Source organism: Seriola dumerili, unplaced genomic scaffold (assembly GCF_002260705.1).
Source record: "Seriola dumerili isolate Sdu_G_001 unplaced genomic scaffold, Sdu_1.0 BDQW01000024.1, whole genome shotgun sequence".
Taxonomy (NCBI): Eukaryota; Metazoa; Chordata; class Actinopteri; order Carangiformes; family Carangidae; genus Seriola; species Seriola dumerili.
In genome coordinates this window covers 1,628,223-1,654,474 of record NW_019174279.1, presented here as the reverse complement: position 1 = coordinate 1,654,474, position 26,252 = coordinate 1,628,223, and the positions used below count along the sequence as shown (strand labels likewise).

Sequence of the window (26,252 nt, the reverse complement as noted above, 5' to 3'; positions counted from 1 at the left end):
TATGGATAATGTGAAATACTTAAATTGTGTCATGAAAATGTGTGTCAGATAACAAAAGCGATTTTTTTATTTTCTACAACCCATTTTGCTTCATTTCCCTCATCACACTTCGGTTGTGCATTATCCGCAGTTCTTCCTCTCTCTTGCAACTCTTATTGTTATTTTTGGTTTCAAGCACTGCTTTGTCACCTCTGCTGTCATGAACTGAACTTTCCAGCTGTCGTAGAGCATTCCCTTTGACTAAATGAAACAAGTTATCACTTTGGGACAAGAAAGGAACCGTTTTATAGTCTGTAACCAGAGAAAGGTGATAGAATTTGTGTACGCTAAAGACAGCTTATTTACTCTCTTTCATGATAAAACACAGGAGGCAATAAATACATTTGTGCTCCTGCTGTCACTGTGTCTCTTTACATCTGTCTGAGCCCACAGATAAAAGGCCGACCACATGATTAACAATGGGCTAGTCATCATTTTTCATCTCTGCATTCCTGGATGTCTCAAATAGATTTTAAAGGTATTAAAGATTTTTTTTAATTTATTTATTTTTATTTACCACTTTTTTCTTGGAGGTAGAATTAGCCACCACCCATTCATTTATTTTTAATTCCTTAGCAAACAGTCACTTCTGTGGATCTCTCTAAAGCACTGCCTGCTATAATTCAGACTACTATAAACATCATCAGTGTGTGTTCCCCACTTGTGGTATGATTTGTTGGCAGGAGGAAGTCTAATTTTGACAGTTTCTGTAATCTGGTGTTTCCCGCACAGCTTGAACTCTCAGCTTCCCTTCATTTCTTCTGTGATCTCATTGCTATTTTTGTGAGGTGTACATAAATAATGAAAATCATCAATTCCCTGAATAACGCTGACTTATTTAGTGAAGCTTCAGACTTATTTATGTGTGTCTGATGGACAGTGAAGGTATAAGTTGTTTTGTGGATAATTCACGAGTTCCCTTCGAGTCAGCACATTTGGTGCATTCCTTTTTTTTTTTTTTTTTTTTTTTTTTTTTTTTTTTTTTTATATAGAGGATTTTGCCTTTAAAGACATGGTAGTGTGTAGTCACAGCTGTAAGGATATACAGCTCTTACAGTATATGACACACTTTTCCATTAGTTCAGTGCTGCACCTCACTGACTCCTCTCAGGGACATTACAGGGACAGCAATAGCTGCAGCCTGCTCAGCTCTTTTAGTCCACCAGGTTTATATGTTGTTATTACTTTTCACTTTTTTTCAAATCCTTTCTCCGGTTTCTTATTTATGATCTAGATAGAACTATCTTAATTTTATAAAATACAATTAAAGTGTTTCTAACGGGGCAATTTACCAAAATTACAAATGAAAAAACTAGTTTTCACACTCAGTTTTAGTTCTTCATTGATAACTTTGGTTTTATTGAGAATTTGAGATATCTACTTTGTTTGCGGTGTTCACAGCAGTCATAAATGACTTTTAAAAAAAACCCTAAACAACTTCTATTTCAAGAAACAGTGTCTCAGTTTTCAAAAGTAAAAAAAGAATCGTATGAATTTTCTTTGTGATGAAGAAATACTGCAGTCCATGTGAAAACGGGTAATTCTTTGAATTATCTGAAGAGGTAACACTGGGGACACTGTTGGGAATGAATTGTGGCCGGTGAACTTTTTCAATACTGTGAGCACCACGCATGAAGTTCTTTCATCTCCACTGTCATCTGAATGGAGACAGAAATTCCAGAATCTGGATAAACTGTTCCTTTAAAGACACTATAAGCCTTTATATATAAATATATATATATATATGTATATATATTTTTTTTTTTCTAAAGGAATAACTTCATTTCATTATCGGCTTATTGCCTGTTAACTGTACTGCACTTATTAGAAGCACTCTACTAATAGTGGAGCGTATGACTTAAATGATAGATCAGTTATCACACTTGTTTGGGATTTTTTTTTTCTGCTGATTAGAAAATTTGATAATCGACTCATCGTTACAGCTTTAGTGTAGATATTTGTGAGTCAACCTTTCAATACCCTTTTACTCACAAAGTTTCACAAGGTAAAATAACCATCTGGCAAAAAGACTTTGTCTTTAGCATGGGGTATTAATGGCTCATCTGTGATTTTCTTTTCATTTTCTGTCTTTCAAGATCTGATTTACCGTATATACTTCATATGACACACAGCTTCTGTTCCTAGGCATTACTTCTGCCTGGTTTAAAACTCGGTTAAAACTTTCTTCAGGAGATAATATGTTGCTATTTATGTGGAAGCTGGATAGTGAAAATTAAAATGAATGCCAGTAACAAACTAAAGGCTGTTTCTCCGCGAGTGTCAAACACAATCATGACACACAAGTTAAAGCCACTTTGAATTGTGTGTCTCCTTTCCATTAAAAGTAGTAAAAGTAAGTTGTCAGTAACAGAAGAATAATATGTGAGAAAGGTAACTTGAGGTAAAAATAAGAAATGAACTAAACAACCCTGAAATCCTTTAATGCAATGTTAGTTTACTGCGCACAGCACGCTCATGTTTACCATCCCTGCCAGTCTATGATCTGTATATCAAAGGTTACTAAAGAGACCAGAGAGGAAAAACATGTCATGCTGCCGAGGCAGCTTTATCTGGACAGTTTGCTCACTGCTGCACAGTGACTTTATTTTTCCTTTAAATGACTGCAGAGGTGGTGCTTTTGAATGATATAGTGTATTAACTACAAACTGTAATACAAAGTGTAATATATAAGTTTGTGTTGAGTAAGTTTGAGGCAATGTGAAATTAGACTGAGATAATTAATAGTAATTCATTTTCATACTGTGCAGTTTTTCAATATTTATAGTTATCGGGCTGTTCTATCATAGTCAAGTTTGTGACATATATTTTTAAATAAAAATCTCTCCTTCTAAATTCTTCTAAAAAAAAAATAAAAAAAAACAGCAATTACTTTATCTTGACAACTCTTTGTAGCCACAGATATGCATATATATATGATACGCAGTTGATTAACTGTGCTACATCCAAAAACTATTAAAAACATAAAAGTGCTGGTGCATTTTGTCAGCATATTCCCTCATTGCATTAAACATTGCGAGTGTAGTGTATTTGTCTCAGTTTGTGAAACTAACAAAACATTGGGACTATGTCCTGGAGCATACAGTGATGTCTCCAGAGATCCAAAATGCAGTTGCAGAGTTGTTTCAGAACTATCAAAAACCCAGGCATTGTTTGTTTATTTTACAAAGATTTGCAGAGTTGTTTTGTGCTGAAAAAAATAAAATCGAACCCAGACTAACAGACGACTTCTCCAACTCTGAGGTCGCGTTCTTGACTGCGCCCCGCTGCTGTTTACATCCCATTGTAATGTTTTTAATCTGTGTTTCTGTAAACAGTTTGACTGCTGAAATCCTCTCTCCTATTAAGTTGTTTAATATTTGATATATTACTGAAACATGTTTATTTCCTAGGTGCACGGTGTGAAGTTAACATCGATGAGTGCGTTTCAAACCCATGTCAAAATAGTGGGAGATGTATCGATGCGCCTAATCGATACCACTGCTCATGCCCTGATGGCTTCATTGGGCTCCACTGTGAGATCAACACTGATGAATGCATGTCAGCGCCTTGTCTTCATGGGAGGTACCGACCCCCGACCCCCCCCCCCCCAAATAATTTCTAACAGAAACACTGCAAATTGTGCAGAAGTGGCATGGAATTATTTTTAATTAGACTCCTTGCCAGCACAGTGAGGGGAGACATAAAGTATATCGCATGTGCTAATGTGATGCACTTACAGGTTGTCTCAGTCATCTCTAAATTACAGTCATTAATTCCGTTGAAGACGAAGCACTCATTCATTCAAAAGAGTGTATCTCTCTCAAAGGATTCTGCATAAACTATACAGCAAAAGACCTGCATATATGAATGCTTTGGAGTTCATTTCAAACTGTTGTATAATTTTGATGAATGAATACTGACGCCATCTGTTGTGGCCTTCTCAGCTGTAAGGATGGAATACGTTCCTACTCCTGCCTGTGTGAATCCGGATGGACTGGCAGCAGATGTGAAACAAACATCGACGTGAGTTGAGCTTAATTAATAAACCCACTGGGTGTTCTAGAGGAGTGTCAGGAGAATTTTGTAATCTTTGTGCGGTATCACTAACTCTATTGATTTTTTTTTCTACAAGATAAGTCATTTGAACTACCAGGATCATGTAAGCATTGTACAAACACCTGATTAAAAGAAATTGCTTAGTCTAATTGATTTAAACCACAGCTTGTGCTGGACTCTAGAGATAAAACACTGAGTTGCTTACAAAGTCTTTGTGAGCATTTAGTTGAATGGATAATCTGCTTTTTGACTACTAGCAATTCATTCTCATCCAAAGTTGTATTTTTCTTCTTTTCTTTAACCACACATATGTATTGCAGATGGTTGTATCTGTCAAATATTTAGCATTAGTAGTACATGGCCTCACTCTTGTAAATGATTGATGTCTTTTCATTTTCAGGACTGTGCTTCCAGCCCCTGTCTGAATGGAGGCTCGTGTGTGGACCTCACTGATAAATATGCATGCTTCTGTCAGGACGGTTACACGGGGAAAACCTGTGAGACTGATGTAGACGTCTGCAAACAGGCCGCTGTTAATGTCTCGCTGTGTTTCAATGGAGCCACCTGCCTTGACGGTGAAGGATCAAACTTTACATGCATGTGAGTCGGTCCACCGTCAGACGTCTTTTATTGTTTTGATGTAATGATACTGAAAGATTGTCCCTGGATGGAGTGATAGTAATACGAGTTGATTGGAACAACATCCGTTGCTGAGTGGACAAATAATAGTTTAAATCTGTGTGTTTAAATGCCCTTTACATTGTCAGGCATAGGAAAAGGATACATAGGACATTAAAAAGAAGGTGAATTCTTTATTATTCAAGTATGTTTTTACATAAACAGGAAATTTGACTTCTGCATTTAACCCGTCTGTGAGTAGTGAACACACACTCAGACATTAGGAGCAGTGAGCACACAAACCTGGAGCAGTTGGCAGCCGCACTGCAGCGCTGAGGGAGCAGTTGTGGGGGCTTTGTGTGGGTGTGTGTGTGTGTGTGTGGGGGGGGGGCCTTGCTCAAGGGCACTTCGTATATGGATGTTTAGATAGGGGAAATGGTTGTTCATCCGCTGCCCCCACCCATCCTTCTTTCTGCTGTTCCAGGGATTCGGCCCCCGTGACCTTTCGGTCCCAAACCCTCTTCTCTAACCTTTAGGCCACAGCTGCCCCAAAACTGTCATGATAGGCCTGGCAAGCTTTTGATTTCTCCACACACTAGGGCAGTGTACATGGAGCTGTGCTCAGAGCTACGGTACACTTAGCATTTAACTTAACTAACTGGCTAAAAATACACTCCATATATAAAGAAGTTGGAAGGTGGTCTTTTTTTAGCCTTTCCAAAGCTGCCAACAGCCAAAGTGCAAGGACTGGATTAAACAGTGTTCTCATCTACTCTCATGTGATCAGCGGTGTTATGTTAACACATATTTCTTTCCAACAGCTTTCATTTCAAATCGAATTGTTCTCGTCTCTAATTAAAAATGCATCCCGTCTCGCAAGAATGTTGCTACACTCTAGCTGTTTACTCCTATATACAGTAGCAGTCCTCCAGGTTGGTTGCGAGTGAATCATTACTTTTTAATTGCTGACATGCTCTCCCTTGAGTGATGAAGTGTATCTGAATACAAGGTGTACGTAGTAAGAGTGTGCAGATCTGACACAGCAGCTCCCTGGATTCCTTGTAGTTAATTACACTGTCTAACCTTGTGCTGATGTGCTGCTGTATGCTCAGTGTCATGATTTAACGTATCCCAGACTACCACAACTCCAAATAGGTTGCTGCTCTTTATAGTGTTATACACTGTATTGATGCATAGGACTCTGTGCTGCCTCAGCTAAGCATTTTTTTTTTTCTGATGTCCCCCTCACTGTAGGCTTATTTGTATATATATATATATATAACAAGAGGGCAATATACTGTATATTGTGTGCACTAAGGACAGAGTTGTATACACACACTCTGTAGTTATTAATGTCCTTTACGGTCCTGCTGATCTGCAATAGGGTGATTGTGCATTGAGTGCACTTCCCACCACAACAGAGGTTTTATTTGTTTTTGTTTTTTTGCTGAATTTCAATAAGATTTAGACATAATATAAAAAAATTTGTTGCACTATTAGTTATATTAGTGCAATATTAACTGGTTATTGGCCCAATTTTGGACTCATTTGCAAATTAAAGAGTTTGAGTAATATATGGAAAGCTAACATTTTGCCATTCTCCTGTGTGGATACATGTGTGTAGAAATACACATTTTACACTACCAGAAAACATTAATACTTAGCTGCTGTCCATTGCTAGTCTTTGTAGTGTTAGGTAAAAGATTTGTTGGTGAATTTCTGGGTGACAGAAGGTTCCAGTATTTTATTTATATTCACAACATGGACTATGACTTCACATGAACAGATTTTTTTTTTTTTTTTTTTTTTTTTTTTTTTTTTTTTTGAGGCAGGCACATCTTTGTTCCACTTGGATGGAGAACGGTCTGGTCAGGCTAGTACACGGACTAATGGGCTAAAATATAGAATCACTCATGCAATATTTTCTTGGCCAAACTACATCCACAACACTTGAAATACAGAGTGTTGTTTTATCTGCATGTCGTTTGTGAAGTGGTGCACATTCAGTTCTGCACCTGTTCAGCAAATGGCCTCAAAAGCACTCCATTCTCTCACCACGTTGGTGGTCAGCCAGCAGGTCATGCATGAAACCTTTGTTGATGTTGTAGTGTCACAGGATTAAATCAACTGTGCCTCACAGATCTATAGGTTACAGCAGAAGTCAGAGGAATTTCAGCCTCATGAATATAACAAGAGTTTGTTAGCATTTACTGAAGCAGAATGGGTTTTTATTTTTTTTTTTTTTGGCCTTTTTTTTTTGTTTGCTTTTTTGAGAATTTCCCTTTTGTCATTCCTGTTGTGCATGTGTCACTTTTTCTGTTTATCAAATTTTCCTGAAGATGTTCAGTGAGTTTGAGATCTGGTGACTGTGAACTGAAAGCCCATGCAAGACAGCTGAGCCTGGGCATCCATAGCCTCAGGTAGCTTTGATGCTTAATCAGGCTCATTGTCCATCTGGAAAATGATTGCTCTTCTACAAAACTTAAAGCCAGTGGGAATGACATCTGCGGAATCGAATGGTGCCTCTCTTTGCTCAGGGTGCATCTTATCCTGTGCAAATCGCTGGCTCCTCGACAGAAAACCACTGCCATGCCTAAGTATTCCCACTTTGTTTACCTGTGGGTTTTGTGTATGGCTGAATTAATCCATTCTGTTTATCTTCCCCTCAAATAAGGTCTGTGAAGTTTGTGAACTGTTTACGTATTGTTTGTTTTGCTGGATCAGTTTTTCATCAAAAAAATTAATTAGCAGTAATGACATTAACGCATATAGGGCCGTATTGATTAAGTTTAATGGACTAAACAATCAGGACTCTTAGTTTGAAGGCAGAACCTCATCTAATGAGATCACACACTTCATTCAGGTGGTATGAAAATGTGCTGTTAATGCCAGAACTCCAAAGAACTACACCATGAATGCATTACTGTTTTATTTTGTGGATTTGTTATGAATATTTTTTTATGAATAGACTAATTGTTGAGATATAGAATGCTGTAATTGAAGCCAGGAGTATTATACAAATATACAAATCCAACAGTTCATACACGTATATTGATGAAGGAGGTGGAAAATACACAGTTGAACAAAACAGAAAGTGGGCCACTACAGTATAATGTTGAAATACAATATTTGCAAACAAAGAATGGGAGTCACTTGATAATAAAGTCAATAAAGTTAAGTTACTTCATATAAATCCAACATTAAGTCCGGGTAACATCATGTTACTAAAGGTCTATTGTAAAATTTTACAGTCTTGATGATGTCACTGCAAAGTCATTACACAGTACCACATCATTTTAATGTCCCTGCAAACCCATTTTAAAAATCATACAGCGCTTGTGGAAAAGCATTGCCTCTTCTAAGCATGACAGTATTTGTGAATTCTTACCCTAGCATAATGCTTAATCCTAACACACAAACAAACAGGCTATAAAATTTGTATTTATGTTGTTTCTGTAAAAGCCTTTTTTTCCCCCCACATCCCACATTATGGAAAATGTGAGCTGGTGCATAAACAACCCAATGCAGCTCATCCGTTTTAATTGAACCCTCTTTAGTTTATCACCTGCATTACTGACACATAATGTTGTGTCTTTCAAGTTTCCAAACAAACGCATATATATTTTTTTTTTAATTTGTCATAATATAATTTGAAATAAGAAGCACTGGCTGCCAAAAAATAAAAAAAAAGTTGTACTTTTTGATAAATAATAAAAAACAAGCAGTTCTCGGATACAGTGTGTCAGACCCACAAGAAGGAATTGACAGCGATGTGAGACAGCTTCACAGTTTTAAAGTATGATATGTTTTCTGTTTCAGCTGTCCACCAGGATTCATGGGGGATTTCTGTGAAGTGGATGTTAACGAATGTTGCTCAGCGCCCTGCCACAACGGTGCCATTTGCCAAGATCTTATTAATAGCTACGTCTGCCACTGCAGGTCAGGTGAGTCACTCAGACATCCGGTGAGTCTCTCAGTTTACTTTGAAATGAAGTAACCCAAGCAGTTTCTTACCCCCTTTACAAGACCTGTTACAGGAAAACATTGTTTCTCATGAGCGAGATTACTGAAATGAGGCTTACATGGCAGGACACGTTTTGAAGTGGATAAAAGCGCATCACGTTCTTACTGTGCCCCAGATGCAGTGGAGTACGGTTTACCGTATGTAAACCATCTTAATACTTACAGAACGCCCATATTGGATTGAAAGGGGCCATATAAAGTGTTACTAAAGGTTAGCGTAATGCCTACATAACTTCTGTGCCTCAAAGCCATTCAAAAGTCATCCGCTTTTCTCCAGGGAGAAATTTGTAGTCATACAGTACTAAAAACAGACAGTGATAAAAAAGACGATACTGCTTGAGCTCATTAAAATGTATGTGGCATCTTACTCTTTAGTGAAAGCCTTTTCTTGTCTGTGTATGTGTGTGAACCCAAAAAGAAGCAAATCAATGTAGGAGAATCTGATTGATATTCACTTCAGAGGGTGGAAGTGGGAGAGCCTGGGCTCAGCACGGCACTCTGTGGGCTTTTGTTCCTGGCAGGTTGGACAGGCCTTCACTGTGAGGATGACATTAATGAGTGCCTTCCACCGCCCTGCAACCAGGGGATATGCATTCAGAATGATCCAGGCTATGGCTACACCTGTTTCTGTCGTCCTGGATTTGTGGTGAGGCTCCCCACCTTATTCCCCATCTCCTGTCTTTTTTTTTTCCTTTTTTTTTTTCTTCTTCTTCTTAATTAACCTTTACCCTTTTTGCACCCTCAATTCTCAAGTCCTCTCTTGGCACTCATTTCCTGCACTGTTAAAATGTGTGATTTTCTTTTACTTTGTTGTTGCTTATAGTCTAATTATCATTTTTTTTGTTCCCTTTTTGAAGCAGGAAAATCAGATGCCTTTCTCATACCAGGAGATAAATAACAGCACAGCATGGGACATTTTTGTATTTGTTGCTACCACTATTACTGCTTTATATAAACAGTTTACCCCCCTAATAGTTACTTAGGAAAAAAATGATGTTGCACATACAAATACAAAAGCACATGACAATAATCTGAATTTGAATTGTCAGTAATCACATGTCACTTCTTGCATCACGTGGCTGTTAAGTTTTAAAAAATCCTTGTATTTGTCCAATAATGTCACATTCCCTGCTTAATGCCATCTTTAGTATTCAAGCAAAGTAAACATTATATCCCACTTAGCATCTCATCGCACAGTTACAACACATCTAAAGGCTGTTTATTTTACATACACAGGGGAAGAACTGTGAGCACAACTATGATGATTGCCTGTCGAATCCATGTCCAGAAGCATTTTCCTGTGTAGATGGCATCAACAAGGTCAGTTGCCTGCCTCCTGTTACGGATGCTGTTCCCTTGACGACTGTAGTCAAGAACATCACTCGTGGCTCCACACCTAGAGTGCCAACGCCAACACTCATCCCGGTACCAACAGCTGAGCAAACCACAGGTACGGACCACACTGTGCGTGCGTGTCTGTACACGCAGTGGTGAGAAGTACATTTGAGCAATACTGTGCTTTTTGAGGTCCTTGAGTATTTCCATATCAAGCTACATTATGCTTCTACTCCACTACATTTTAGAGGGAATTTATTGTACTTTTAGATAGAATTACTGGATACTTTTCAGAATAAAAAATTTACATTAAATAGAATCCCTCCCCTCTCACGGTTTCATCTAAATAACTGCTTGAGATCCAAAGAAGGGGGTAAAAGTAGAGGGACTAGTTTTACTTTCGATTTTTTTTTTTAAGTACATTTTGTTGATAGCACTTCTGTACTGCACTATAGTCTTGAATGCAGAACTTTTACATGTAATGTAGTATTTGTTGAATTGCTACTTTTCCCTCAGGATCTGAGTACTGCTTCCTCCTCTACATTGATGCTACAGAAGCCTCGAGCTCTCTTTTAAGCAGTTTTAAATGCGGTTTAGCTCAGTTCCTAATTGTTAAAGACGTATGTGCAACTTCAAAGGCCGATGCATGTAATAAGTTTCACTTGTGCTTCAGTTTAAGTTATGGTTCAAGTTTTGTTTCACTTGCCTGTGTGTTCAGGATGGTTGAACATACATTTAATATAAACTTTCTTGTATGAGAAAGGACAAACCTACGTTACGTGATTATGAATAACATTTATGTACGTGTGAAACAGAGTCATGGCTTGTGGAAAGGGAATCACTTTGATGGACAATTATTTAGCTACAAAGATTTACACCTATAACCTTAATGATCGATCAGCTCAACTATGGCAGTGTATCATCTTAAATTAATGTTCCTCAATCATGTCATAGCTCCCATTACTATGCTATTACTTCCAATAGCATTACATTATGCGCGCAAGAAAGTGACACTAAATTATGTAAACTGATAAGCCATTATACCAATCAATTTGTTTTGAAGGTGGTCCAGGGATTTTTTTTTTTTTTTTTTTGACAAATTACAAATCTATCCTTCCCTTGTCCTTCCTACCAAACAATTTTGCTGCACAAGTTTTGCTGCCAGTGTTGAATGAGAGGAGGCTCCCACTGAGCTGGTACTGGTCCAAATGTGATTTTAGAGCCTTTGCAACATAGCAGGTGAGGATGTATTAGGTTTGATTGAGAGATTGTCATAGTTTGTGCAGCTGCAGAGGGGAAAAAAAAAAGAATCCTAATAAAATCTAGATTTGTATTTACCACTAGATCCCAAAAAGTTATCAGTCCAATTGTTATTTGGGGATATATCCTTTACCACTAAAATGACAGACACAGAACAGAATATGTTGTACATTATTGGTGCTGGGTTCAGTCATCTATGTGAGAGGTTGAATTCAGGGCACTGGGCAGATTGTTACTCCTTGACAGATGAGGTCTGTCTACCTTTGAAACTGTTCACAGAGCTGTAAAACAGACCTATTGAACACAGACGAGCTTGAACCAATTCAGTGCGACACTCTGAAAATCACTGTGGGCAAAACATAATGGAGTCCTCCCCGCTGCACCTGATCCAGCCCTCATCCGGCGCATATTGCATCGGTGTCGCGAGGGTTAAATTCACACACAAGACACCGGTAAAGAAAAAACAAACCCCAGCATCCACGCACCGAAACATCTCTTTACGCTTTTACACGTAAGTGCATAATCAAAATAAATAAGTTTTAAAGTAAGAGGACCCAGAAACATGAGTTTATCTAACTAGGTCACCATCTAAACACATGTAGTGCCCTTGGTGCTGCTTGAAATAGACTCAGACAGTGCTCCTTTAAATCTAAGACTGCTCCACAACCTTTGAAATGTACCAAGTCATTGGGAATTTGATCATAGGGGAGATAGTTAATGTGGTACCGAAAGTAGAGGATTCAATTTCTCAATAGAACATGTGCATTTGGTCAGAATCTTAGACTTTTTTTTTTGTTTTGTTTTTTTTACATCTTGATTTTGATGTAAAAAATAAATTCCGTTCAGCTCAGTAGCAAACTTGTATACCACAGTCGGAGATGATTGTCTTCTGGGATTCTTCTTTTTTTTTTTCTTTTCTTTTCTCCCCCCCCCCCATCACATGCAGTGCTGAGCTCCACAGTATTTTAGCTCTACAGTATGAGAGCTGATGGGAATCTAGAAAGCACAGCTCTGGTGGAGGGAGGCTTACTGGTGCTAAGCCACGATTTGGTTGACTCTCCTTGGAGTGATCACTGCAGCACAGGTGAAGCTGTTATCTTCTGCAGCCACGTGTAGCAGAAATGAAATTACTTAAGCTCCTCAAAAAATCTGCTTGATGAGTAAGGAGTTAGCCAGAGGGTCATTTCAAAACATGTTGTGGGTCAGTCACCTTGTTAACCTCCAGTTTAACATGCTGTTCTGTTTATGTTAGCAGGGTTTTTTTTTTTTTTTTTTTTTTATATATATAGTTTGTTTATAACTGAGATGACAGTAGCTGATTAATGTAACAATTTTGATATATTCAGTGACACAACATTGCTAGTGAGTCATAATGACATTTGCATGATGTGCACAGTTATGCATATTCATGAGGAAAGGGGTGGGCGAGATGGAAAAAAAAAAAAGAAGCAGTGTCTAAATTTGTCGTTTTCAGCTGCAGTTCATGGCCTGTGTGCTCCTGTACAGTTACTGTCAGTGCAGTGTGTTGGAGTAATGTTCATCAGTTATTTTTAAAACCAGGCAACAAAGATATAATTAGACACTCGATTTGGAATAAAAAGCCATATTATATTTAGGATCTGATTCCTCTGTGTATCTCAGCACTGTAACAGAATTCGTCGAAAATCTTCTAACATGACATAGCTGGAATAGAAGACATTTTTCTGCCATTGTGGTGGGTGCAGAATGACCTTTTGCCTTCCCCCCAGGGCTCTGAAATTGCAAGAGTCCAAGAATGTTCCTCAGCAGTATTTTATCTCTGTCCTGTGACAAGTTCAATCAGTCAGTCTATTACCTTACCCAATAAATCAGGGACAAAACAGGACTTACATCCTGGCTTCTTTTTTTTTTTTTTTTTTTAATAAATGGGACATTAAGTCTATATCAATTAAATCTCTCCATCCAAAGTCAGTCCTCATATAAATTGATCTTTATTTCACATTTCCTCCAAATATATTTTTCTAGTGGAATATCTTGTGCTTTAACCTGTCTGACATCCCCACGCAGTCTATGCTGCAACTTTGCGCTTCACCTCCCCATGTTACATTAAATATGACTTATATCCATTTTCTCACCTCTTTTATGGACCTGTATTAAGACTGGTCCTAATTATATCTGATCTGAAAGATTTATATCAAGGAATATTCCCACTGAGACAACTTTCTTTTCTTTTTTTTTTTTTCTATTGAAACTTGGGCACGGTACAGTAACAAACTCCTTGGTCAGCACCAGTAAAAAGTAAAAAAAAAAAAAATACTCAAACCGTGAATAACAGGATATTGAAAAGTGGAAAAAAATAAGATACAGTTTATATTATACAGATTTACAATTCAGATTTAGCCCAGCTAGTTATTTGAGACTTGTGGATGAAAAATCTGGTGTGAGAATGTAAGGTAGTGGTAAAAACAGGAGACCTTTGAAGGAGAGACTATAGCTAACTGCTAATGAGGCATGATACTGCCTCCTGGCAGCAGCCTCAGACTGCATCAAAGACTACATCAGACTAAACAAGGCTTTAAAATTAATGAATAGCTTTGTCTCTGAGGGGTAATTTTCCATCATCAGCATTGGCAAACCCCATTGTCAGGAGTGAAGGAGAAGACAGCACAGCATTGTTGCTGTGTGCATTTATCCTCATTAATTCACAGATCACAGTGGGTCTGCTTCTGATAATTCTTACTTCTTTCTTTTTTTCTTTTTTCTTTTTTTTTCCTCAGGGTATTGGTCGTATAGCTCTCCAGAGAAAATGGGGGTATTTAGGTTAGCTTGTTTGCCAAATGCCCTGAGGGGCCCACTGTCAGATCAAAGGGGGTCTGGCCTATTAGGACTTGACGTGTAACAAATATTGATAAAGGTCTTACTTGCAGCTGCCCGATTAATCATGGAAACAACTTTAAAGGAGCTTTGCCGATTTCTCTAGTGCAATAATATTTTTTTTTTTTTTCCCAGATAAGAACAGACAGAGCATGAGACAGGTGCATCCAGGAATGCTTTTCATTTTAACAGGCTCTCCTGTTTGACTTTTCTGCAACAAATTGCACTACTTCCCTCAAATGAGAAATATATTGAGCATGAGCACTCCTAATGCTCGCCTTCAATTGCAGTCTGAGTCAGTCTTTTAAGTTGGTCTGCGTCACTACCCCCAATAAGCTGGCGGGCAGTGGAACTTTTACTGAAATACCCCATAATTGCCCATTCTCATGGATGATATAAACCAAGTTATTCCACTATAAAATGAGGCATGTAATAAACTTGTATGAATACGTTCATTTCAGCCAAGACCCCTCTCACGGCTTATATAGTGCCATTTGCATGCTTCACAGCTTTTTGGCAAATAAGAGTATTTACAGTACGCCTGTACAGTGAGCGAAAGGAAAAGCTGTGATGCTAGAGCTCTTCAAGCCTTTTGTTCTGCTTTCAAAATATAATTATTTCCTTTTTGCTTCTGTTTTCCCAACAATAAATCTCTCTGCGCTGTGCACTAGTCTCTGTAAGCTGTAGTCCATCTATGTTGCCAAGGTTATTAGATGGATACAGGTCAAATTTACATTTTTATCCAGCAACATAAAGAAGTGTGTGCAACCGCAGGCTAACAAAACCAGAAGTTCCACATTCAAGCCTCTGTGGTAACAAGCATCTGCCCTGCTGAGGTGTCCTGAGCCAAAGTCTGAATCTTTAATAATTTCTGAAGGTGCTGGTCTGTATCGCATTCTGTGCAACGACCTCCCCATAGAGGAAGTGAATGAAAAGTTGAAATTCTTCTTTCAGGGATCAATAGAGAATCTCAGCAGAGTTTACAGTAAAGATGCATAAACTACAGTCTGTCTCACTTTTATTTACTCCCCCCCCCCCCCCCCACTTCAGCTCTCTATATATTTTTATTTCCTAGATTCAAGCTACATTCAGTACTTTGGGAATTCATACCTTGAGTTTAAGGGTATTGACCTCAGCGCACTCAACAACATTACTGTCAGATTCCAGACCCAAGTGGCCCAGGGAACTATATTTTATGTGGACCAAGGACCTGCTAATGGTGATTTCTTTTTCATGAAACTCCTCATCTTGGATGGAATCTTACAGGTAAAGCTTCAGCGAAATAGTTATTATTCATGATTGTTTGCTAGAGTTATAGTAACTGCATGAATAAAATACTCTGTTTGCCTATGAAATTCTGCTGATGCCTGAATTTGAAACTTTCTATCAAATATTTCAGTACGCCTTTTGCTGCAATGAGGAGGAAGAGATCACACGGATCAGTACATTGATTCGTGTTGATGATGGCATGGTTCACATTGCTAATATCAGGTATGTTCCTTTTGGTATTCATTTAACCTTGTGAGTCTGAGATTGTGAATGTTCAGATCTGTGTTGTGGTCAATTCATATCCAGCTTCTTTGTAGAAAAAGAAACACTCAAGCAATGCGAGAGAAAAAAAAAAGAAAAGCAAATGAGTTACAATTTCCTTATGCACCTATTTAATTTACGAAATGTGTTAACATAGACATCAACCCGGATGCAGTGTGTAATGTATGTGCTTCAGGCAAGGATGTATTTCTTATTGAGGAAAAAAGAGGCACATTCACAATCATAAGCTACTTAAAGTAGGTCTTAATAATATACAAATTTTGTTCAAATACTGTTCGTACCTCAGGTGGTATTAACTTGATCCTTAGTTATCCGCTCATTTCAAGTGTGGCACAATTTATTTTATAGAAGGGCTATAACTAATACCGGGGGAGCACATGTAATTGGCAGGAATCACCAGACTGAGAATTTAGATTTTATTACAAATGGGCAAATGGGCTTACATTTTAAAGAACTAAAACAAACGTCAGAATGTGCCTATTAAAATGCATTAGTGATCACTGACCATGTTTTATTGGCTGTTCTAAAGTCTTCATTTGCAGTTTTTCATTACGAAAAGATTAACAAGCAAGAGCTGAGCACAAAATCAATGTTTAAATGATTTAAAGTGAGGCTGTGGCCCCTTTAGTTATATTGTTCCTAAGCCCGTGCGCAATCTTGCTGCCAGCCCTTTCCATTACATTCTGACATGAGAAAGATTGTGGTTTGGTTTTGAGATACAAAGTTTATTATGTATGAGCTGGAAACTGAAATAAAGCAGCTAATGTTCTACTCGTATCAAATCAATTTACTTTGTATTTAGGGGGAGAGTATGGAGACTTTTTAACATTGCACAAAGAGGACGTTTCATCTTTTTTGTAGCACACGTTCTGTTTGGGCGAAGATAATAATACACTAATCTTAAAAGATAATATTGAAAGGCTGAGACAGATGTAAATAAAGGTTTTGTGAAGGTGAAATCTTAAAAGAGATGAATGCAGATAGAAGGTAAGGTACTGAAGGTGATAATGAAGATACCGTGCCAAAGGTGAGCAAATTATTTATTAATATTTTTGTCGAAACAAAGCTGACTGGGTAGGTTGCTTGGCAGAAAGCTGCATTGCCCTAAATATGCAAGTGCAACCAGAAAGTCCAATCAGGTTTAAGGGGATACAAGGCTCCACCCCTGTTTTTTTTTGTTTTTTTTTTCCTGCAAGAAAAATAATACAGCAGTATGAATCAATCATAATGTTCTGTACCAACCCCTTGGAGACATTGCAAGAAAGAGAGCTGTCATAAGTAGAGCGTTGGTAGTATGGAAAAATGGTTTCTGGTGTCACAAAGCAAATTCTTTGTAATTGTCTGATGGCCGAGTCCGTCCATCTTTGTCTGATTTGACCCAGAGCTACAACACCATGGCCATCCTCAACGTCACTGCCTACCTCATTATAGACTTTTAATATATCTTCCCGTCAAAGACACTTTTCAATATGTTAAATAGAAACCCAGTGGGGCTGACTTCTCAAGGACAGTGAGCACAGTGCCCTCTGGCTGCTGGCCAGGCCGCTCTGGCAGACTGCTTCTAAATTAACCGCTTCTCCACGCTGGCTCTAGAGGAAGGACTTATGCAGCTCGGAGTTAGTGCCCCGAGTGTTTAGCCGGCATATGCAACAGCCTGCAAAGTACAGGCTTAACAAATCAGACTTGATTGCTTCACGGACCTCCTAACTTCCACTCGGGGAACAAGGGGTATCAGGAGACAGTGGAGAGGAGACTGTGCATCTGTGGCCCGAGTACCCTCAAGCTGCAGATGGTTAGTCCAGAATCTGCACTTAGGTAATTATCTGCTCTCCCTTGTTGTCTCAAAATGGAGAATTGGTTTTTGAAATCTATGAATGGCTGTGGGGTTGGTCCAAAATAGTTGTGTCAAAGGCTCATAAGACATTGGGAGAAAACAAAATGGAGTTCGGCAGCGGCAGCACAGAAAAGGATTGTGATAAATGTGTGCATCAGCAGACTAAACAAAACAATTACACACATTTACCACAGGTTTTAAATCTCGACATCCGATAATTCGCTCTGCTCTCTCAGGCATCTATTAGCAAGATGGCCAAATGCTAATTTATAACTAGAGGCATGCGTTGTTTTTAATGTCAGAACATATATTGAAATTAATGATTTAATGTTATCTGCAAGAGGAAGTTGTCAGTCTCAATTGCAGCACTTCATTTAGAGCTGCATTATACTGAAGCTGCAGTAATAGTTTTGTTTGAAGTTGTTCTTTCAGCCATAGAAAACACTTCTTTTGTTTAAACTTTTGGTGTCATATAATTCATAACGTCAGGGGAAAACTTAAAATAGTTTTTTCTTATCAAGGCCATTACAGCCTCTGTCTGTTTAACTCATAGGAATATATAGACCTTTATTGTGAAATTGTCACAGGTTTCTAAAGAGAAAGAATTGAGATGTGTATGCTTGTGTGAAAATGATAACTGTAAGACCCCTTGGACCAACACATCTCTTCTCTTAACACCAAAATGACGTAACATGTTGGAAACATTTAATTTAAACCGCAAGGGTTCACACTTTTTCACAGGCAGCACCTGACCCCTTGTGAAGCAGAGCTAACTCTCTCCGGTCATGAGAAAATCAAAAGCTCCGCAAGTAATTACTGGTTGGGACACATGATACAAAGCACAAACCACATCTTCACAGGAGGTCTGCCACAACAATACCTACCCAGTCAGGTAAGACTTACAAGAGCTGTTTGGTTTCTCTTCTACCTGCTGAAATCATAAGGTTGTGAAAGACATAAAACTCACATGAATGTTACATGATATATGCCTAAAATTGCATCATGATAAAAACAAATGAATTGTCTAATTAATTTTTTTTTTTTTTTTTTTTTTTTTTTCCCCCATTAGAAAGCGAAACCTTTCCACAACTATACTGGCTGCATTGAAATAATTGAAATGAATAACCTGAGGAGCTTTTACACATCTGATGCCATCGATGGCAGAAACATTGACCAATGCAGGTAAAAAAAAATGAAGGAAAATCGATGGCTTCACCACAATCTTTTCTTTTAATTAAATTTTAATCCTGGCATTTGTTTGTTTTTTTATTACTTAAACATATATACACTCAAAACATAGTCTTTAGTTTTTCTGTGCAAGAAGATGATTGTGTGTTAATATTTTGATAGTTAGACCATTTAGTATGACACAAACACCGGCTGCCACATTTCGCTTTGTCTGATGCTTTGTTGAAAATATGATTACTTATTGTGACAAAATAAGATTGTGTTTCCCTCTCTTCTTTGTATTGTAGTAAAAATCTGTCTACATGTTAAATTACTGCACTTAATGGGTAGTTTTGGTTGCACAGGAATCTAGTTCATGTTTTTATCCTTAAAATCAAATATTTCTTACATTATATTGGATTTAACTTACTCAAACTTTGGTCTCATTTTACAGATATACTTGGCATGTCATTGAAGCCTCCACGACAAGTTCCTCAACTTTGGAAACTCAATCAACCACGCCTGACACCATGAACGCAACGACTGTGGCAGCTCCCACACAAACACCAAAACACCCTGTGTACAAACCTCAGGTCTGCCGCGACGGCGTCTGCCGCAACGGAGGAACATGTCATGAGCTGCAGCTGCCTGGTGGAGCTCTGCCTTCCTGTCACTGCCCGCTTCACTTTACTGGAACTTTTTGTGAGAAAGGTAGGCCTGTAATGTTTTTTTTTTTTGTTTTTAGCTGACAGTGCTTCTCAGTTTTTATACATAATATATAAAACACACACACACATACACACAAGCAGTGAAAAGCTTAAGAACCTACTGTACTGTGACCTCCACAATGGTATCATCAAGAGCCAGCCAACAAGTTATGTTGGTTAATATATGCTGAGCCTCTTTGGCTAATAGGTTTTACTATGAGGCAGAATAGAGTCAGCTGCATTAGGAATTTTGAGTGATGTGAATTATTCAGGATATGATTAATGAAATGAAAGATCCATATAAGCAGCTTGAACCATCGCCGTGTGTCCATGTTCACCTCCAACGCTCGCTGAGAATGAGAATATGACCTTGCAGCACTCGCTCAACATTCAGCTAAAGCTCTCATCCCTGTCCCCACCAAAAATATTTATTTTGTACCAACCACTCCAACACTAGACAGCAGAACTCGACACACATACAAAGAAGTTCTCCCTTTGCAGATTTCTTCTCAGTGCACTTATGATGTAGCTTCTGACGTCTCTTTCTAGCCCTCTTGCCGTGCGTGATATGCCTTGACAGTGAAGAAAACAGGATCCTGTAGTTTGCTATTGTTGTCATTCTGTCAGTGGCAACAGTAGTGACACTAGAGTTGTGAATTAATTGCATGTGTGCTTGATAAAGCAAGCCGAGCTGCTCACAACTGAGAGACGTTTCAGATGCTGTGTTGTGATAGCCATGTTCACTCCACTGCACTCTCACCACAGTATATGATTAATCCTCCAACATGGATGGTCTGTCAAGCTTTAGACTCCTCCACATGCTGGAGTGGTGTAACATGAGCCATTTAAAGTTTGAAGGGTGTTTTTTTTGTTGTTTTTTTTTTATTTCTTTTTTTCATTTTCAGCTTTTCAAAACCAAAAACATGAGAGCAGAAGTATGAGGAGTGGGTTAAACTGTGTTTATGTGTTTGAATCTAAGCTGCAGTTATTAGCATGTCTCGCTAAATTCTACCCACAGTAGTAATAAATTGTTTCTTTCAAGTCCGATGAGCATATCATTACGAACTAGGCTGAGGGGATACAGGTAACAATGAAAAAAAAAAGCCCAGTTCATGAATAGCACATCCACTGTGTAGTTTCTCCCCACAGTGTAGAAGTTGATACTGGACACTATCAGAGTTAATGGTAACGTTAGCAGTTCTATCCTGTTCTTTATTGGATTTGGGTTAGTTTATACTTCAGCCAAAGTTGCCCAGAAAAGCATTATGTTTCACTTAATCTTCATTGTAAAAGCCTTTCCTCTTGTAGAAGTGAAGAAAACAGCTAAAAAGCAGCTAAACAGGGTTTTGTTGTGAAGAAACAAGAGTCTGATCTTACGTTTCTTTTAATCATACTTATAATCTTAGCTCAACGCTACAATAGAAAACGGTTCGTGGCGGTTAAGTGCAGAGATAAGTCGGTTTTACAAATTTGTGTATTAAAAAGAAGTCAGCACAAAACACTTAAAAGATTACCAGGCACAGCGTTTTTCAAAGCAACTCATCAAGTTAATGTTAGCATATCTAATTAGCAAACAACAAAGCGATTGAACAATTGTCATTTCATTCTGCAAAATCCATGGTCGACTATTTTTTATCTTATCTTATGAATGTAATTAAGTGTTTCAATATCAATTTCATGGTAATTTGCCACTGTTATCACTGTAAATACAGTGTATCCCATATGCTGGAATGGAAAGCTTGATGTAGCAACAGTTACTAAGGGGTGAGCAGTCAGTTACCTGTAATATGAAAAAAAAAAAAAAAAGTTATATCATTGCTTATTACAAAAAGGTCCCCCAGGAATTACAGTTGTGAAGGAGCCCTGTGGGTAGGACAATGAATTATCCTGTAGGACTTTTTTCTAGCTTATCAACAATGGTGTGGCTTCCCCCTTTTTCCTCACTTGCCCCCTCAAGTAAAACACACTTCTCTTCCTCTGCAGCTCATATTGTACTGCACTAACAATTCTTTCAGTCACGGGGTTTTAAATAACGAGTTCTGAATAAGAGTGGTCACTAAATGTCATATGTACTGTACATTTTGGGCCTGGGGAATATTTCAAGCAGTGGAAATTCTAATTAGCATTACAAAAGGTTTCAATAATGGAGCCTGGATTGATTTTCACTTCACAACCCTTGTGTATGATCTAGGCTGTTTGCGTAATCTTGTATTTACAGAATACACGGACATCAGACAGAATACCGCTCAAAGCTAATCGTTAACAGTCGTTAACATGGCACGAGTAGCCCTCGTGCACCTGACACCCTTGCTTGACACCTCTGCCATGTGTTTCTAAAAATGCTAATTTACAGGTGTTTAAGTAACCTACTGAAATGTTATTTGTCTCTCCAGGCACTGTAACAAAAATGATGCTATTTATAAGGCTTCACTCTCATTTGTTTTTCCCATGGGAAACGGATACGTCGTGGACAAGGTGCCTCCCCTCCGCTTACATGACAGTGATGCTGCTTTGCTAAACCAGTTACTAAACATGCTTTGACCAACTTCTAAACAGCCGGTGGAGTATATCGAATATGATCTGTTTATTGATTCATTCACTCATTTATTCATTCATTTGTTTCTCACCATTGTAGCGTTCAGGTTCAGAGAAGGATATTTTACTAGCGTGCCAGAAATGATCATCGCATGTGACTGCAGCACATTAGACAGTTGCATGAATGTATTGCTTGTGTGGCAATATGTGTGAGCTTAGTGCTAACCTTACTAACTGAAAATTAACCCAAAGCTGCAGTGTAACCTACATGATTTTTTTTAATACAGTAAATTCCCGCTGCCATTCATACCTGTAAAATGAATCAGATGTTATGCTTGATTTGATAATATATTTACTTTTTTTTCAATCAGTCATAAAAACATGGGATTTACCCTCAGCCTTTTCCTTCCCTGACCATAAAAGTAAGTTCCTGCTTATCCCTCAACTTGTCACACTCATAAAGTAGTGGCCTTTTAGAGTCGTTTTTGCTGAGTTTGAGAAATTGCTCCTCCTCAAAAGCAGTTCAGTCCCTCAGGTTCAACAGAGTGCAATCTCATATGATCACTCATCCAGTCACGTGCTTTGCAGCACTAGCTCTGATAGCCCGCAGACAGAGTCCAGAGGCTGTTTACATGCTGACAAAGTCTGTGAATGTGTATTGCTACGGCAACTCTGCTGGGTGACAACCTTGTCCGCACATCTTGTTGAATTAACTAACAGCCACAAGAGAAGTATAAGGCAAGTCACCCCCTGTGCTTTGCTAATTATAGATATGTCTTCCTACCCAGTGACTAATGATGTGGAGTTGTTTGTGTCCTAGATGAAGTGCTGACATGTCATACAGCATGTATCTAAGATAAAACTTCGGTTGTGCATTTGTCTCTGCAGCTATTTATATTCCTGTCTAATCTGTTACTGATATAATTGGTTAGTAATATGTTTTCTAATCTAGTCTATTATTTATCACTAGATATGTAATGAAGAAGATACAAAGGAACAATTAAAGGCTTTAATATCTTTACAAGATATGATATCCTCTATCCTTAGATCCGTGGATCAGATTAGGAAAAAGTCCTACTTGTCAACTGATATACAAGTATTCGAGTGTTTTGAATTCCAGTACTATGAAAGTGCACACAGCCAATAGAGATGAACATTGTTACACAAAGAGAAAATGCAACAGATGTAATGTGTACAGGGTGTATAAGCTAATTTGTAGCCTCCACCCCTGGATAGGCTTTAACATGAAGGTTAGAACAACTAAATCAATAACATTTGTTCAGGACTGTGCACATGTAGTAGTTAAATGAGACTACTGAAAAGTACTTTTACTGAAGTACTATACTTAAGTAAATTTTTAGGTACTTGTACTTGACTGCAGTATTTCCATTTCATGCTACTTAATGCTTTGACTCCACCACATCTCCCACTACATTATATCATACAATTTCTTTCCAGATGAAGATTTTTCATGTCAAACATATGAGGATTATCATGAAATATTATGAACTGCTATAATTTAAACTACTGCTGTCTAAGTAAAGGATTTGAGCACTCATTCCAATACCTAGTGTATAAACTATAAATGAACAGTGGATCCTATATTAGCTAGTCAGTGCTGGATTTAAGACTCCAATAGGGATTGGAACTATTAGCATTTTCATATCCAGCAAAGCTTCAAACTTCCCTAAAATGTCAGGTGTCATACTGTCCAATATATTACTGGGAAAAATCTACACACACTTCTGAGGTAGTATTACACACAGAATGTCTGCACACATCTGATATATCATAATATCAACTGAATGATTATAGTGATATAGTTTTTTTTAGCCCATGAAAGCTATCAATCCAAAACTTTCAGACTTACTACTCAGTCAGATAGAGTAGGTATCTTATGCGCAACCTGTACATAAGAAGCTTGACATGTGTGAGCTGCGAGTCTTGCGCTTTTTATCTTTGGACCCTGGGGATGCACCTCTGGTAGGGTAGACCGTAATCCAGGCCAGTACCTGGTGGTTCAGTGAGTATTTGATATCAAGTAGCCAACCATAAGACAGGTTTTGTCAAGATAAAGCCAGTTCATCTGGGCATGTCAGAGTTTTAAGCTATGATAAATTGTCTCTTCAAAGAAGACACAGTAGGTCGGGGACCTTGCCAATGACATTCTGTCAAGTATGTAAGCATTCAATGGAAAGCTAAGTGATCACAAAAATTAGTTATGGAGTAAATGGCTGCAAGGTAAGGAAGTAGGCATAAAAGACGAAACCAGTGAGGCAGGAAATTATTCAGACTTGGTCGGTATTGATCATGACCTCCTTCTATGGCTCATTACCTTATGTCCTTATTTCTAGTATATTTGAAGCTGTGATGTAGGATTTTGGCCAGAAAGGAATAATAAAAGGAAAGTTGAGAGCACAGTTTTCCCCCTTTATGTCTTTTCAACAACTTTTACCAAAAATTAATAAAAATAAGATTGTGCAATCTTTTTTCTCATTTAAAGTGCCATTTTAATTTGGTGTAGCCTAGTTCAAAACATTTGCAAATTAGTTGTTTCCAAGTTCTCTTTTTGATATTTTTCCTTTACTTTCTCCAATCTAATCTAATAATACATATATGTAAGTTTTTGCTTTTGCTTTATAGCCAGTTTATTTACCAGTCTAGAAAAAATGTTGCAAATTCAGCATCAAACTTCATTCCTTTACTCACCAAGAGCTGTCTCCAGAGGTGAAAAGCAATGCCAACATTGACTCTTGATGTGCTTCTATTTCTGTCACTTTTTCAGAAGTTAGCATGCTAACCAGCTAGCCCCACCTGTCCTGTCTTGTAATATCAGTTTGCAATAGTGAGCATGAGACAGTGAAGAAGTAGTGCTAATCAGGGGGCGTATCTTGTCTTGTAAGTGCAATGATGACTGAAGCTCCTGAAAACCTAATATAGCACCATTAAACAATATAAGTACATTTTAATTTGTGTATTCATAACAATATCCAACAGCAAAATGACAACACAAAGCATTTGATTGACTGTGATTAACTTTGATTTGTGATTTGTTGTGAAATATACATTGTAGGAAATATTCTTTCAAAGTTGAGGACCAGAGGGAATCTTTTCTGTAGTGAGGAGAAATAACAAATATTTCTTTAAAAAGCAAACAGAAAAAGACAGTTTAGGGTGGTGAGCCTGTCTGTTTTTGTGTTTGACATTAATGGGATGAGAGTTTGTCGGCTTCCTGCTTTGCAAGCACACTGGCTAGGTGCTGCCAGCTCTTTTTGTGGGCATCTAGTGTGTGTTTGCTGTAATTGCTGGTGCCTTTAAAAATGAGCCAGCTCAATCTGCCTTACTCACAAATTGCCAGCAAACATTACAGGATTGATTCATCATTTTCAGCCCAAGGAAACTGCTTCATCCACAACAAAAAGAAACACAGTTTTTATTTTCTCTTTGTAATTTAAAGTATTGGCTGTCATGTCTGCTCCACATACAGTAGAGCGTGATTCTCTGGGCAACTCGGAGGAGTTGAGAAAAGAGCAAGAGTGGGAAATTGTACGCAGGTGAAGATAACACGATTATGACCATTTGACAAATGGTATGACTAGAAACCCTTCTTGTTTGTTGGTCTGGTGACTAATCATAAAACACGAGCATGTCAGTGTCTTACTGCGGCCCAGGCCACTGAGCAGTCCTTACCGCCAAACCCTTCAATTCAACTTGCTGATATTTTCACTTGGTATATAACTCGGTTCCTTTTCAAAGCATCGTTAAGGCCATTTATGTGATAGCCTGTTGAAAAGAATGACTAATACCCACGAATTGCATTATCCCTGTTGCCACAAATAAACCCACTAATACTGCTCTAACTGGGCAAGTGGTGTCTGACTGACTCACCGATCACACAGTCCAAGAGTAAATTATAAAACAGAGCAGCAGCCACTTTCTCCTATCCACGTTGACTCACCAGTAGAAGGCAATAACACACGGGATGGATGATGATGAACACAAAAGTGCATTGTTCTTTTGAAGCAGTGCCTTATAATGGTGTGTTCATTTGAGGTTGCACAAATGCCAAAAAGCAGTGAAAGGCGGTAAAATGTTTGTATCCCTGTAGCTGATTTCACATTGGAATAAGCTATAACCTGATTTCACATTATCAGAGGATATGAACTGTACACTGAGTTGTAATATCTACATGTTTTAACATCCAAAACCAGCCACTTGAAGAAGTTCATCCTTGAGTGTAAACGATGCCACTGACTGAACATCATTTTGTCCAT

General features: G+C 38.1%; 1 protein-coding gene across 1 annotated transcript in view; it reads left to right on the top strand.

Moving 5' to 3' along the window:
* Positions 1-26,252, top strand: part of eys (eyes shut homolog (Drosophila)) — a 158,397-nt gene that overhangs the window by 69,807 nt on the left and 62,338 nt on the right. The window contains exons 24-34 of the mRNA XM_022762293.1: positions 3,450-3,621; positions 3,984-4,062; positions 4,496-4,695; positions 8,533-8,657; positions 9,258-9,382; positions 9,973-10,186; positions 15,260-15,450; positions 15,584-15,675; positions 18,311-18,461; positions 18,639-18,751; positions 19,191-19,447. Coding sequence (XP_022618014.1) covers positions 3,450-3,621; positions 3,984-4,062; positions 4,496-4,695; positions 8,533-8,657; positions 9,258-9,382; positions 9,973-10,186; positions 15,260-15,450; positions 15,584-15,675; positions 18,311-18,461; positions 18,639-18,751; positions 19,191-19,447 — 1,719 coding nt within the window. The remainder of the gene's footprint in view (positions 1-3,449; positions 3,622-3,983; positions 4,063-4,495; positions 4,696-8,532; positions 8,658-9,257; positions 9,383-9,972; positions 10,187-15,259; positions 15,451-15,583; positions 15,676-18,310; positions 18,462-18,638; positions 18,752-19,190; positions 19,448-26,252) is intronic.